We start from the raw sequence: 15,276 nt of genomic DNA on the forward strand, positions 1-15,276 counted from the left end.
GGATCTGGCTCAGAAGCAGACTATAGCTCTAAATAATAGCATGGGATTTCCTACTTAGCAGTCAGTTGGATGGTATAATTTTCAGCCACAGCAGTGGCAAATTACCTCAGCCCCACAAAAGGTAAAATCCTCCAAATGGGACTCTGTTTGTCCTGTCGTTGGCTGTGGAAGCGATCTCTCGAATTAAGGATGCGTGTTAGGGCTCTTTTCATGCTACCAGACAGAGACTAGCGGTGCTGACACATTCACCATGGTGGCTAAGACCTGGCTACTCGAGGCCGGGCTGACTGCCTTGAGTAGCCAGCTGTCTGCCTCCCAAAGGGCGCAATCAAGCTGAAAAGTGAAATGCAAGAAAAAAATTCAGAAGAAGAATGGTAGTTAGTGTTCCATGCAAGCTAGGAACTTTTTTCTCCTACCACTTCTAGCCTTTGGAAACACTTTCTCGACATGCTGCCTGCTTCCAGGAAAGACAGACATTTTCTCAAAAATGTAATGCTCTGGATATTCACCACATGCACCAAGATTTGGAAAAGATGATGGATGAAAGGAAGACTCTAAACCTTTGTGACAGATTTCAGTGGGTGCCACAGCATGCTTAATAGGGTAACTGTCATAGAAGAGCGGTGTCTTGGTAGGGAATGCAGGCAAACGAAAGTCTCAAGGACAAGATGAGACCACCGGGTCCTTCCATGTGGCTCTTGGGGTGTGTTTTAGGGTCTTTGCTCTACATGTTAGTGGCTCACTTTAAAAATCTTTGCGGAGAGGAAGAGAGTGTTGAGCATTCGTACTAAGGAACCAAAACCAGCATGCATACACCTCTTTGAATGTGATGGGGTGAACTTTGATTAGAAAGACCGCAGGCAGATGATAATGAGAGGAACTGGAAACAATTATTCAAGATCAGATGAAAGGACGGTTTAGAAATTCAACCAAAGCAGGTCAGGTTAACTCTATACAAACAGAGCAGCTCCAGATGCGGATGAATACTTAGGACAAAGAGGTTGGCAGTGAAGTTACTTAATTTGGGGTGAGAGTATTTTTGAAAAACATTTTTAAAGCTCTGATTTGGGTGGCTCTATAAAACTTGAGAGAGATCTGGAGGAACTAGGAAGACGAAAAATAGGGAGGGAATGAATTTTTGGAATGCTCCTCAAAGGAAGGTGGATGGAGAGTGAAGACCCCCTCGTGGATAATACCTATGGTTGTCTGGACCATTAGGGTCTGAGTGCGCTGCCTGCCCATCAGCCCCTGAAGGTGGGCGGTGTAATTAGAAGAAGCTTTGAGGTCGGTCATGACAGAACTCTGGGACGCCGCAGGCACAGGTGCACCACCGTCTCCTGAGGAGGTCAGAATTCCTAACCTCTACAAGAAAGCTATCAAAGGCACACTCCTGAGCTTTCCATGAGATGGACACACTGTCCCAGGTCACATTTGAGATAGTGAGGTGGCTAAGGAGAGGTTCAGCTACTAAAGCAAGGAGGAAAAAAAAAAGGAAAGCGTGTCAATTAAAAAAACCATTATAGGTTCAAAATCAAAACACATAAGACTAAATCCATAAAGTTTTAGACTTTACCCTCTGGTAAGGGAACTTGTCCTTTGTTGGAACAGATCTGAGCCATCAGCAACAAATACATAGGGTTGACTAGTTTTCTTCCCTAGGTTTTGCTGTATTTTCCAGTGGCTGAGATGAGAACGAGAGAATGCTGGCCCTCAGACATTTGCGTGGACTACCCTGGTAATGAAGAATGAAGACAGACCCTCCCTCAACCTTGGATGACTGATACAATAGATAACTTTGATGCTACAATGTCCATCCTTTTCTTGAATTCTCCAGAATACAAGACTGCAAACTATAAGAAGAAATTCTCCCTAGTTTATTCCATAACTATTTTTTTCAGTTTGTGATGCCTTACTTTATCTGGCAAGAGGAGGCATTGTCCCAAATGTGCTAAGAAGGCCATTCTGAATGGAAAAGGCTCTCCTTTCTAAATTCGTACACCACATTCCCTTCTGCTGCGTGCCACCAGATTCCACCCTAGGGTGTGTGTCACAGGTACTACACATTTTAAGTGACAGCCATTATCCTTCTGCTAACCAAGCTCCTTGTTTGTATGTGACTGTTTTCTTTCTGTGTTTACCATCTAACACTCGCTGTCTTGGGGGCAAAAGCACGTGCTGGTCTTTTCTCTTTGAGGTGGCATTGGAATTGGGGTGTCCTTGGTGGCATGGTTCCCTTCTGTACTCATCTGATGAGGGGCGTGCTCTTTTTTTATTGCTTTCTGAATTGAAAACAAAAAAGCACCAACACAATTTCATGAGATCATCAGGATATTTGGGTACTAAGAGGTCAAAGGCACGAGGAAGACAAAGATACTAGGATAACAAAAAATACGACTTTTGAAGCCTCTTTGATTGATGTGATGCCTTTCTAACTCAGGGAGAATGCCCGTTGTGGCTCATGGCTTTGTGTTGTTGTCGTTACTGAAGGGGAGGGTGCTTTTCTCCAGATTCTATGTGGCAATCTGGACCAAACTGCATTTAATGCTGCAAATGTCCTGGTCAGTGAGACATCAGGCAAGGGTCTGTGTGGAGATCCACCACCTGGGCTGCTATAGGAGGAGAGGTATGTAAACAGTGCTCCGGCCTGGCACCACAGAGGAGTTACTGCACTGGGGCCTTGCTTCGGTGGGCGAGAGGGAGTGGCCTCATCCTGCAAGGAAGACCCTGGAGAGAGAGGGCGTTAGAAGTGGGAGGGTGCACGTGTACCTGTGGTGGCTGTGATATTGATGGTTTGGGTCCGGATGCTGGGAGCAAGTCCAGAGAGGTAGACAATAAAGTCATTACTAGGGCGTAGCCCTGAGATGTGGGCAGTTCGTTCAGCACCAGAGATTCTGTATTGCGTCGTCTCCAGTAACCTATTAGAATCAATAATTTCAATGGTAAAGGTCTCGAAGGCTCCATCGGTAGCTGTCCAGGAGAGATTGAAGCTCTCGGAGGTGATGTCAGAAACATTTAAGTTTCCAATTTCAGGTTCTCTGGCTGAAAAAAAAAACAATGGGTCGGGGAGAAGAAACAAGTAAATCTGAGTCAATCATTTGGCTGTGTTGAAGTTGTTAATAGAACTGTAGTTGGGGAGGAAGATCTGATACCTGAGAGTTATGGTGAAACGAAACAGTGTTATTAATCAGTGCTGCTGAGGGAGGAAGTTTGTTAAAAGAAAAACACAGGGAGGCGGGTACAGCAGTTGGATTGCCCTGCTTGGGCGGTACCCCACAGGATCAGGCTGGCCGAGACCAGCGAGTGAGAAGACATGCTGAGTGACGGCGGCTGGACTGGCTGAGCCTGATCCAGATGCTTCTGGGAGCCCCACCTCAAGGATGCTGGCCACCAGTCAAAAGATAGGAGTTCTGGCAGCTTCCAGTCTCCTGAATTGCACTCAATAGACCAAGACTATCTTGGCTTGCTCCCACAGGCATCTTTTGCCTTGAGGGAGCTCCCATCTATTCAAATGAAAACTAAACAATTCTGATGCCAGTACCCTCCCAAGGTGGTACCTTCAGGCTTCTGATTTTCTGACTTGAAAGAAATTGGCAACTTGTCAGTGTAATTCTTGATATTTCCTGTGAACTTCTGACAAGGGCCAACTGTTCTCATATATTCTGTTAAAATAGCTTGTCCTCTCTTAACTGCTTCCTATGCAGGCCAAGAAGGCCAGTATTTGCAGTGCCAACCAGCAGAGCTGAGCCAGGACGAGGCAGTCCCCTGGTCAGCCAAGAAATGACATTTTGCCTTGGAGATGGTCCTACCCAAGCTTTTCTGAGCAACAGGAAGAATATATGCAGAGGACAGGCAGAAGCAGGGTTTGAAAAGCTAACGCCATCTCTCACTCTGGCAAGGAAAGAGAAAGCCTCCCTGTCCCCGTGGATTTGGTGGAATGCAGATCAGAGGGGATTATGGTCCTTCCTCCCCTCATACTGATGCATCAGAAGCAAGAATGTTGCTATCAGTAAAATGGACCCCCACCCCCCATAAAACTACTAAGAACATCCAAACCATAAAATCTGCAGGAAAGATCAGAAGTGGAGGGATGGTTTGTGGATTTGAGATGGAAAGAGCCCTAGGTACATCCAGGGCAGCCTCAGCTGCAATTTTGAGGCATTCGGGGTCCCCAGTCATTCAGCAGTTGCCTATGCAGTACGTTTATCTCAGCGAGAGGTACTGAAATGATTGAAGCTAAAAAGTGGAGCTATGTTTTTGGTAGAACCAGCTAGGACATATAGGTTTGTATGAAAGTGTAGTTGCAATAATTCCCTAAATATGGGGTAGGCATATGCAGAACCAAACAATACATCCTCTACTGAGCTTCAAGCCAATGGTGTCCCCTAGGAAGATGGACAATGGCAGACGGTGCTGCAAGGCTGCTCGCTTTCGCAGGCTCCCAGGGAAACACTGAACGCCTTGTCCCTCTGCAGAGGGACGGGTAAATTACAAGGCGCTGTCCTGGGTCTGAGCTGGGAGTGTGCCATCCAAAGGCCACCACGCCAGGGAGCAGCTCTCGATTAAAAGAGTAAAACGGGCATCGGATCTCTGGCGTTCATAGCCTGGGGCATTCCTTGCTTCAAATGCTGCTGCGTGTGCTTCTGTTAATGAACGGCTTTTTCTCTGTACTCTCTCCAGTCATAATCGTGTGATATTGTTTTCCCTCCCTTGTTTCTCTAGCTATTTGCTAATTTGGTGTCCTAACAGTGACTCAGTAACTGAGAGAATTGCCCAGCAGAAAGTAATTCAGTTGCCTTATTTTACTCAGTGCATTTTAAAGAAACATGTGAATTAAAACATTTTTTTTAAATGCAAGAATAGCAGTGCTCCTACCCCTGAGGTGTTCAGGATAGGAAAGCACCATTTCCAACCAGCAAAAAGACTCCCTGAAGTGAACAGTCTGTGATCCACCAGCACTCACACAGGGGAAGGGTTGGCTTTTAGTTCTATCCAGCACTAGAGAGGAGAATTAAACCTGTCAGGCCGTCTTCTAGAACAGAAAGGCGTCATTCCATAGAGATGAGAGATGGAGTTGTAGAATTAGGCAGATAAAGTCTAGGAGAGGCTGGAAGCTGAAGCTCAGAAAAGAGAACACCTGTATCCCTCATTCTTGAGATGGAAAAGGCATCTGGACCAAGGCACAGTCCCCAGGGAGGTCCTGACCGTGCACGGCCAGCAGCTCCGGGGCACGTGGAAAAGTTCAGCCCTGGAGAGAAGCTGGCTCCCTTATCTCCTGGAGAGAAAGCAGGGGCCCGGGGGGAGGGCATCCACATGGGGAGGAAGGTACCTGTGGAGGCCTCAGCAGAGAGCGCTGGTGTTCTATAGCCCCGGATCACCCCGTAGATGGTGACTCTGTAAGGGGTGGCGGCCTTGAGGCCCGGGATGTCCACAGCCCGCAGGCTGCCGGGCACCGTGAGGTTCTGAGCTGCCTCCACCTTGTTGGCCTCCTGCACCTGAATGACAAAGTGCTCATAGGCCTGGTCAGCTGCGGTCCAGTTGAGTTTGAGGCCATCCCAGCCAACCTCAGTCACGGCTAAGTCTCCCAGCAGGGGAAGCTCCTCTGAAGAAGGACAGAGAGGTATTTGTCAGTTCTGTACACCAAACATGAAGAAACCAAACGTCCCACAGCCCAGTGAAGACAGAAAGGGGTGAGAGAATTGTGTATGTGTATGTGTGGGTGTGGGTGTGTGGTCATTCTTGGTCTCTGGGTATTTCCAATTAGAAGTGTGGTGCCTGGCCACAGATTTTTGTTTCAGGGGTTGAAAATCTGTACTGTCCGTCCCTGAGATGACAATGCCATCTGGACCACTGTACAGCCCACCTCTTTGTCTCTTAGCAGGCACAGCCAGAGGTTAAAGGACAACTGGAAAAGGTGGGACTGTGGGTCAGGCTAAAGGAGGCAGGAATGGTTAGAAGTGCAGGCTCTGGAGGCAGCTGGGCCTTGGTTAGAATTCCAACACTGATGTTTGCTAGCTGCGTAATCTTGGCATGTCACCAACTCATCTCTGGGCCTCACTTTTCCCACCTTTAAAAGGAGCTGACCGTACCATTTCCTTGGATTGTGTGATGATTAACTGATGCTATTTATAAACCTCTGAGTATCCTACCTGACACATACTGAGTGCCTGGTAAGTAAGTGACAGCCTAACAAACACATCGTTGTTTTGATGTAATTGCACAGGAACTTCATTTCTTTATTGCGACTTTTTCCTTAATTCAAGCCAGCTTTGCCCTGTCTAATAGCACGGTGACTCATGTGCCTTTTGACCGATCTTCCTCCTCCGCACATACTGCCCATCCATTCCCTTCTCATTCAGCCCTCAGGACAGTTAGGTTCTGGTCAGCGTCAAACTTCCTTAAAGAACAAAGCCTCAGGTTTGTTGATCAGGAGAACAGCGTTTCTGCTAAAGATAACATCTTGACCTCGGTTTTGTGTCAGCCCCAGACCCATGAGGCGGAATAGCCCTACTGCCCACATCCTTTCGAAGTCAGACAGAACAACGCCACAGCTGACATCAGCACCCGATGCACAGATCACCTACTCCCTACCCTGGCCCTGACCAGTCAGTAGAACCCACAGCCCTGATTCCTTTCATGGCTATGATTGATGATTCCCCCCTACGTAACCCATCCCCTACAAGCCATGGGGAGCCAGGTTTCAGAGCATTAGCTCATAGACTTGGTGCTGTTTCCTTAAATAAACCTTGATTTTCTTTGCTACAATCCCCCATTTGCTTCCTAATAGGCTTAGACCACACAGGCAAACAACTCCCTTCAGTTTGGTTCACAGTGTTTCCCCGTTGCAAATTCTTGGTTATATTGGAGAGAATTCCTTGCTTCATTTCATTAGTTGACCTTGAAGTGATCATCTCCTTGCTGGCCACATGCTATCTGATGGGGTTTATAAAGCTTCAGGTTTGGACAAGTCTGTTGTTTTCCCTCAGGACTTTTCTCAGCTTGCATTGGCCAAAGGTTCTATACTGGATTCTTGGACTGGTTCTTTCCCTTCATCGTCTTCTGCTAGTACGTTGTGTCTGAATGAGAATGCCTGCATCATTGAAGCAAGGCCTTTTGTGGGGAGGAAGGGCCCACTTCAACTTCAGAGTGATTATGGCTTGGTAAATGGTGCAGAGTAGAACCTGCTATTTATTTTTCTACAATGCATGAAAGGAATTTAATGTAGTTATTATTGCTTATTTAGAAAGTTTAGATTCAACTATGAAAAAAAGCCCCTGCTTCTCAAGGTTAAATGAATCTCTCAGTCTCTCTTTTTTAAGCAGAAGTGGCTGTAGATTCCAAGTTAGAAATGAAAATAACTGGGAATTTTACTGTGAGAGTCTGAGCAAATTTGTCCATTTAGAGGGACTGTTTTCAAACTGTGTTCCACATGGACCTGGTATCTTTTTGGAAGGACTGGGTTGGGACCCTGCGTCTGGGGCCAGGTCTACCCCCAGCCTTCCTTCCTAGCTCACCAAGAGCTAGGAAGGAAGCTGGTCATTTAATGGTCATAAATGGGATTCCTTGTAAGATGTGATGCACAAAGGAGTTCTGCTGCTAAAAGCAGAAGTTCACAAACTACAGATGTAGACCATTGGCATCCTGCACCCAGATGACATAGGTCCCAAAGGCCCCTTTCACATTTGTTTGGTTTGAAGCTACTCAAGGAAACACAGGATAGGGACAACCTGGCCAGCTTGGGGGGCTGCAACATCACCTTTCTTATTTCTGGAATTTCATGCAGTTTCTAGCAAAGACTAAATATTATTATAGATATCTTATATATAATAAGATATATATATATACATATATATATGTATATACATATATATATAAATATAAATTTATATGTCCATAAGGAAAACAGTTTTTAAAATTAGATTATTTGGATGGTGTTAGCAAAACAGACTATGTAGTCTAGAAAATATCATGAGTTGAAGGCTCAGCATAAAAACCTTCCTAGCAAATATCCAGCCTATATTCCCATAGCTCCTTTTAAAGCAGTTTCTAGATACCTCATGACCAGTATGGAGTTTTTGGTAACAGATGGGGCAGCATATTTTCAGGGGACAAATTGAGATGAATTGTTTTTCCTCCCCGAAACATGGGAGTCAAATGTGGTTGTCCTTTTGGGGAAATGTTCCTGCCCCGAGTGGCTGTTAGAGAAGAGAGAGACTTGGTAATTTTAGAAGATGACTAGATCATTTCCAAGGTTGTTCTGTAGAGACCTGACTACAAGCTGGATGACTGAGGCCACAGACTATTCAGAGTTCTCTGGAAAGTTCTGACCTTATTCTTGTGTACAGCCTTATTATTTATGCTATTTTTACCATGATATGTTCCTGTATGACAAATTAAGGTATATGCTGGTTAATATTTTATTAGAGGATGGGCACTTTGCTGAGCACTTTCATGATCTCATTTACTGTTCCTGACAGTGTTCTGCAGTAGAGGGCTTATCTCCAATTGGAAGGTGAGAAAAGCAGGCTCAGAGGTGGGAAATGATTCCCCTCCCCAGATTATTCGACCAGTGAGGTAGAATTCCAACCCAGACCTTCCCGAGTTAAGCTTGTGTCTACACTGTCTCTCAACAACACCGAGACAGGCTCTGCCGCATGCAGAGTTTTCTCTGTTGCAAAGACAGGCTGGCTCGGTCACAGTTCCGGTCAGACTGGAGGGTCATATACCTGTGGTGACCTCCACACCAAGGGGTTGAGTGCTGCGGTCCCCAACCTCGCCATGCAGGGTGATTGTGTAAGGGGTGCCAGCCCTGAGGCCTGGGATTTCCACGGAGCTCAGGCTGCCAGGAACGGTGAGACTGTGAACTTCTTTGGCCTGGCCAGCCTCCTGGACCTCAATGACAAACTGCTCATAGATCCCATCTGGGGTGGTCCAGTGCAGTCTGAGCGCATCCCAGCTAACCTCGGTCACTGTGAGGTTTCCCAGGTCTGGAACCTCTTCTGCATAAGGACACAGAGTTGCTGAGTTACTAGAAAAATCTGTTGCACAGTGGATGGCATTTTGGCGAGGGTTGGGATGAACTGTCCACAGAGTGTTGGTTACAGATGCATAATCTCTTTACAGCAGCTGTTGAGCACACTCAAAAAGCCGGCACTAAAGCCAGGGTTTTTCTCTTCAGGCGTTGGGGATGAAAGAGAGTTCTAGGAATTGTTCACAATTTCTGTTTTTGACATACCAATGGAACTTTGGGGAGTCTTTTGGTATGTTCTTAAAATGAGCTCAAACTTTTTTCCATTTGCAAATTGTGCTTTCCAACTTCTTAAATATTATCACTGAAACTTCCTTTGAAAGAAAAGTCACCTCTCACTTTTGTAAAGGAAAAGTAGGTGGAATTTCCCATGGGGCTGGCTACCATGCTGCAACTCGGACTTGGCCATATAAGAAATACGACACTGGGACGGAAGCAGGGGTGATTCACAGGTTTTCCCAAGGTGGTAAGGGCTGAACCTGGTTTAGAGCAGGGAAGGGCTGTGATCCCTCCTGAGCAGAGACAATGGGAGGAAGCAAATTAATGAGTTAGTTTAGAATACCTGTCAAGACTTCAACAGAGAGAGGGATTGTGCTGAAGTCCTGAGTGACCCCACGGATGGTGATGCTGTAATGAGTGGCTGCTCTGAGCCCAGGCAGGTCCACGGACCTCAGCCCTCCTGGGACAGTGAGGTTCTGGACTGCCTCTCCTGAGCCAGTCTCCTGCACCTGAATAAAAAACTGCTCATAGGCTCCTTCTGGAGCACTCCAGTTGAGCTTGAGGGTGTTCCAGCCCACCTTGGACACGGTGACCTCTCCCAAACTGGGAATTTCCCCTGGAGAAAGATAAAGAACCAGTTTAATAATCAAATCACACGAGATCCAGGGGCTCTGTAACACAAGAACAGGCATTATGTGACTTAAAAAAGAAGTGACCGCCTTTAGATAAATGTGCATCGTGCAGCTCCCTAAATTTGTGAAATAGAGCAAAGGAGGTAAGGTGTAGGAAAAGATGTGTTATCGTATTTCATCAAGGAATAGCCCCGACCTCCAGTAGACAAGGAAATTAATTTTTTCCTTTCAAATAAAATGCCTTAATGCCCCTTAGCAGGAGGGAGCCTGTTTGTGAAGCTGATGGTCCTTGCCTTTGGGGCTGAGAGTGTAACCCCCAGGCTGGACTCTGCAGAACTCCAAAGGGTGTGGCCCCCATGGGGGTCAGTGTGGCACTTGTCCCTGGAGCTGAGGGCTCCCCATTCTTACACACCATGGTGCTATAACCTGGGGCAGAACAAATCCATTCAAAAGCAAGTTGCAACCAATTATCCTTGGGCCGTTTCCTGTTGGAAAAAACAGAAGCTATAGACAGAAAAGTAAGAAGTACCTGTGGAGGCCTCAGCAGAGAGCACTGGTGTTCTATAGCCCCGGATCACCCCGTAGATGGTGACTCTGTAAGGGGTGGCGGCCCTGAGGCCCGGGATGTCCACAGCCCGCAGGCTGCCGGGCACCGTGAGGTTCTGAGCTGCCTCCACCTTGTTGGCCTCCTGCACCTGAATGACAAAGTGCTCATAGGCCTGGTCAGCTGCGGTCCAGTTGAGTTTGAGGCCATCCCAGCCAACCTCGGTCACAGTGAGGTTTTCCAGTTCAGGGGTGTGGTCTGAATAATGACAGAAATGGGGTCAGTTAAACCACGCCTCAAAATGCTTGCTTCATGGGAACCCCAAAATGGCACCCTGGGTGCCAGTGCTGAAAGGCCACGGGGGCCTGAGTACTGTGTGTCACCGACCGTGTCCCCGATCACGTCCCCGAAAGGTGTTGTTGCAAAACAACAGCATATTTGGGTTTGTGTTTTGGAAATAGTGTTTTCCTGTCGACCTGTGGTCTGTGTTATTACTGCTCTTGGTTTCAGTTTATCCCTTTATTCCTTCCTTGGTTATTCCTTGGATTCTTGGTCTGAGCTGTCCAGCTTTTGTGTTTTTAGAAAATTGGCTCCTCTTGGATGTCCTGCCTTTTCGTGCTTCCTCCATCTCCTCTGTATCATTGTCTCTCTGTGTTGAAATCTTTGTCAGTTTCCAGGGTTCAGATCAGTTCACATAAACCACTTCAGGAAGCTGAGAGACCAATTAATACAGTACAAGTAAAGCTGAACTGAGCAAGGTGGGGCATCTGTAGAAAACCGTCCCTTACTGGACAGAAAGACTGAGGCCCTAGGAGAAACGGTTAAAACGGGATGTGCCCTGTGTTCTTTCTCCTGAGCACACTCAGGAAGTGCAGCACAACTCCCTTGTCTGAACGTTTACAATTCAGAGTCACAATATGCCCAGGGCTGCGCTTAAAGGGACTTTGCATGACCGAGAAAGAAAGGACTTTCTCTGGAAATGGATCCTGTGAACAACAGAGTAAGAACTGCTTTGAGTTCATTTAAAAGATCTTTTCCCTCCTCTATTCATACCTTAGGCTGTTAGCTAATTTTAAATGAACTCTGTGTCCATGAAGGCAGGCTTCTGACTTGAAAATCTGAGTTTGCAATTGGATTGAAGGTATCCTTTAAGAGGAAACAATGTTTCTTTTCAAGAATATATTGAATTCAGACTTCTCCAAGTTCTTGGGACTGTTCTTTCTAATTGTTTAATATTGGCAAAGCGTGCACTCCCTCAAATCTTGTTTGATCTAGAACAGGGGTCTGCAAACTGCAATCTGAGGGTCCAATCTGGTCTGCTGCCTATTTCAGTAATGGGTACACTGAAAATAGTTTTCATATTTTTTCAGTGGCTGAGAAAAAATGCAGAGAAGAATAAATACTTCAAAACATATGAAAATATATGAAATTCAGGTTTTATTGGAATGTAGTCATGCCTGTTCATTTATGTATTGTATTGTTGATGGTTGCTCAAACCATCCTTAAATGCACTGGCCCTTGTGAGGCCAAGAGCAGAGCTCCAGACATAACAATTGTGTCATTGACCTTGGGATTTCAGCACAAACACACTCAGGAGCATGCCCTTTATAATAACCCAGCAGTCCTCTTGCATAAAGAGACATGGGACAAATCTAACCTCACCAAACTCTTAAAAAATTGATCCAATGGCTCATAAACTCTCCTTATCCCATTTTCTTCCTTTTTTCTCCTCCTCCTTTCAAAACTGCTGGTCCACAACTTACTTGACTTTAATGATTCCTCCTTTATGTGAATGAAGTCACTCTTTCCTCTCTAACTATTAAAGCTCTCTAATTCTGACATAAAACATATTTTTTTCCATGAAAGAAATTTCAGGTACCAGGTTGTAAGAGATATGAGAGAGACCTAATTGGGCAGGGAGGAGGGGATTACAGATTATCTATTAAACTGTGGCAGTGAAGATGGATGGAGCAAGGGGAGGAGACCCACATGGAAAATGTCTCTTCCTGATGAGAGCCATCTTGTCTCCTTGAATCAGTGTTTTATATGCCACGGACACTATATTCTGCCATGCTCCTCTCCCTGACACTCTGCTTCATCTGCTCATACAGTTGAGAGTAATTTCACCTAATGTTATGTTTCTTGGTGAATACTAATAATCATGGTAATGGTACTTCCACCAAAATTTCTAGTAGTTCTTCCATCTTTTTGTCTTTTGAATAAGGAGGTATGTGAATCAAGAAAGATTATACTTTCAAGTTTAAAATCAAGTTTCTCCTCAGTGCATGATGCTGTGACTGTTTCTGCAGTGGTGCCCTTGGTATCCCACCCAAACCTTTTCACCAAAGCAGTGCTAGTCAGATAAGTATTCATTTGTTAATGAATGAAATCACAGATGCATTAAAAGAAGAGGGATAAGAATATGAAAAAGAGAGATACTGATATTAATAAAAATTCAGCAGACAAGAGCTGAGGTGGGGGACCAAGAGGTCCCCATAGTAACTGCTGACTCTCCATTTCGTCAGCAACTGACACACTGGCGGCTCACTGCCCAGGAAGCCCAGTCTCTCTGTTGTATAGTTCCACACTCAATTTCCTGGCATTTCTTTATGAAAAGGCTGTTGTCTTTTCCTTCCAGCTGTGTACTGGCATCTGCCCTCTGAACAATGTCAGTGGGCCTGGGAAATCAGAATTTCGAAATCCCATTTCTGGGCTGACAGTGGGTTGACCAGCTGGCCTGAAGGAATTTTTGGCTGTGCCAACTTCAGACCTTTAGATTCCCAACATCTTGTAGAAGATAAAGTGGTAAGTAGTTTGCTGCCTTAAAATATGCCTTTTGGGGAAACTTATATTTTAAGCTGGTTTTTTTAAAGAAGCAAAACACTCAAGAAGAAAAGCTTTGACCTTTTCCCCAGCTGCTTAAACAACTGAGGTCCCTACATGCTCATAAAGCACATGCCTTGTGCTTGCCTGTGTCTAAAGCCCTGGGGATATAGTGCTGGATAGAGGCAGAGTCCTTAACATTTTGGTTGGTAGTAGGAGCCAGACAATAGATGGATAAACCAATTACTGGATGATATCAGGCCAGGTGAGTGTCAAGAGGAAACCTGGAATGCATGGAGGGGTAAATCAGGATGGGGGCACCATTTACATCAGTGGCCAGAAAAGTCTTTTGAGATAACACATGAACTGAACGCAACGAGGGAGATGCCATGGGAAGAACTAAGAAAACAGTGGTAACTAGGCAGCAAGAAGAGCATGTGTAAAGGCCCTAAGGTAGGAGCAGGCTTGGCACACTTAAGGAATAGTGAGAAAGCCAAGGTGACAATGGAGACATGAGTAAGGGGAAGGGACAAATGGTGGGAACTGGGTCAGAGAGATGGGAAGGGCCAGAGTCTGTTGGGTCGTGCAGCCTGTGGTAGGGTCTTTGGATCTTGTTGCATGTGTGAGTGGCAGCGAGGTTACGCATACTTTTCATTTGGTGCCACATCAAGGAAAAGGCTTGCACTTTGGCTCAACTCCAGAGCTAGAGCCCTGGAATTCCCTGGGAAAAATGCTTTGGGGAAGCCAATTCCACAGCGTCTGTGGAAAACCCACAGACGGTGAGCGGCACTTTGCAGACTTCTGCTTTTAAGAGTCCAGTGATGCAGAACCGGGAGTCCCTTTCTTCTGAGGTTTGAACCTCAGTCCTTTGGCATTTCAGGACTCATAGCCCCATAACACGTCTACCCGAGAGCTCCCGTTTTTCCTGTTTCTTTTTCCTTCCCACATGCTTATAAAGGCCGAGAGCCTGGACTCCCATTTCTTTACATATTCTACAACACAGTCCTGTTTGCCTCTCTGTGTCTGTCCAAATGCTTACTCCCCTTTTAGGCCTGATTCTCAAAGGCATGCTGTGCTCCTGCTGCATGCTCTGCCTCCCACCTACAGCAAGTGGAGTGTCCTGTTTTCTGTTTGTGAGATCATGACTTCCTCAGAGCACAAACCTGTCTTAATTGCTCCAGCGTCCCCAGAACTTAGCACAGAGCACACTTGTAGTATATTGTTGACTGTAGTAAATGTAAGAGACTTGGGAAGACAGAATTCAGGAGAAGGAAAGAAATGTCCACCTCGCTTTCAATAAAATAAAATCATTCTATGGAGAAAGTGATAGAGAGATATTATGGAGACAATGGGTAAAGAACCCATGAAAGGGACTGTGCACCTTTTTTTCTATAATGAAGAATGTCTTTATATATCTACCATGATTTCTGTGAAACAGTGTTAAGGAAGCATGCCTGGGAGATGAAATCACGAGCCTCTGAGGTGCCAAACTGGACTCGCAGTCAGAGAAAAAGTAGTCCCAGCCTGTGGTTCACTTGGAGACTTCCATCCCTCTGAGCCGCTGAGGCCTGGGCTTTCCTACTGGAGGTAGGAGATAATGTGGCTACAGGGTAATATGATTAAACGGAGCCAGGAAACTCTCTATGATTCAGCATTTGTCAAACTCAGGGAAAAACAAAGAGAGAGAGAAGAGAAAGAGGAAGAGATGGGGAGACGGAAGAAGAGGAGAAAGAGGAGGAGGAGGAGTTTCCTATTTTTGTTTTTCTGATTCTTTGTTACCCCCTTGATACCTTATAACAAGCTGAAACCTTCACCTCTTTGCCATGGATTTAATCCTTCCTGCTCTGCCCTGCCCTGCCCCTCCCTCATCTATGATTAAGCTTCCTTTCCATAGGATCCTTGATGATCATCTCAGAGCTGGGAGGGAAGCAGCCCATGCACAGTCCATAGAATAGACCACCAGGGCTCACTTTAGACTCTCTGGAGAGACTGCTTTTTGCCTGCCAAATAGTCCTTCCCTCTCTCTCTTTCTT

At 45.8% G+C, this 15,276-nt stretch overlaps 1 protein-coding gene across 7 annotated transcripts in view; it reads right to left on the bottom strand.

Annotated features, from left to right (window-relative positions):
* The window catches only part of TNC (tenascin C), a 94,991-nt gene that overhangs the window by 29,191 nt on the left and 50,524 nt on the right, over positions 1–15,276 (bottom strand). For 2 of the 7 annotated variants that reach the window (XM_037059139.1, XM_037059145.1), the window contains 5 exons: positions 10,406–10,678; positions 9,588–9,860; positions 8,724–8,996; positions 5,327–5,599; positions 2,767–3,039 (listed from right to left, as the gene is read on the bottom strand). The exons of 1 other annotated variant lie outside the window; for it this stretch is intronic. In XM_037059139.1, the coding sequence (XP_036915034.1) occupies positions 2,767–3,039; positions 5,327–5,599; positions 8,724–8,996; positions 9,588–9,860; positions 10,406–10,678 (1,365 nt within the window). The remainder of the gene's footprint in view (positions 1–2,766; positions 3,040–5,326; positions 5,600–8,723; positions 8,997–9,587; positions 9,861–10,405; positions 10,679–15,276) is intronic. 4 more of the 7 variants (XM_037059140.1, XM_037059142.1, XM_037059141.1 and 1 more) reach the window with 4 other exon arrangements.

Source organism: Sturnira hondurensis, unplaced genomic scaffold, assembly GCF_014824575.4.
Source record: "Sturnira hondurensis isolate 20B ecotype Veracruz unplaced genomic scaffold, ASM1482457v3 Scaffold0010448, whole genome shotgun sequence".
Lineage (NCBI taxonomy): Eukaryota > Metazoa > Chordata > Mammalia > Chiroptera > Phyllostomidae > Sturnira > Sturnira hondurensis.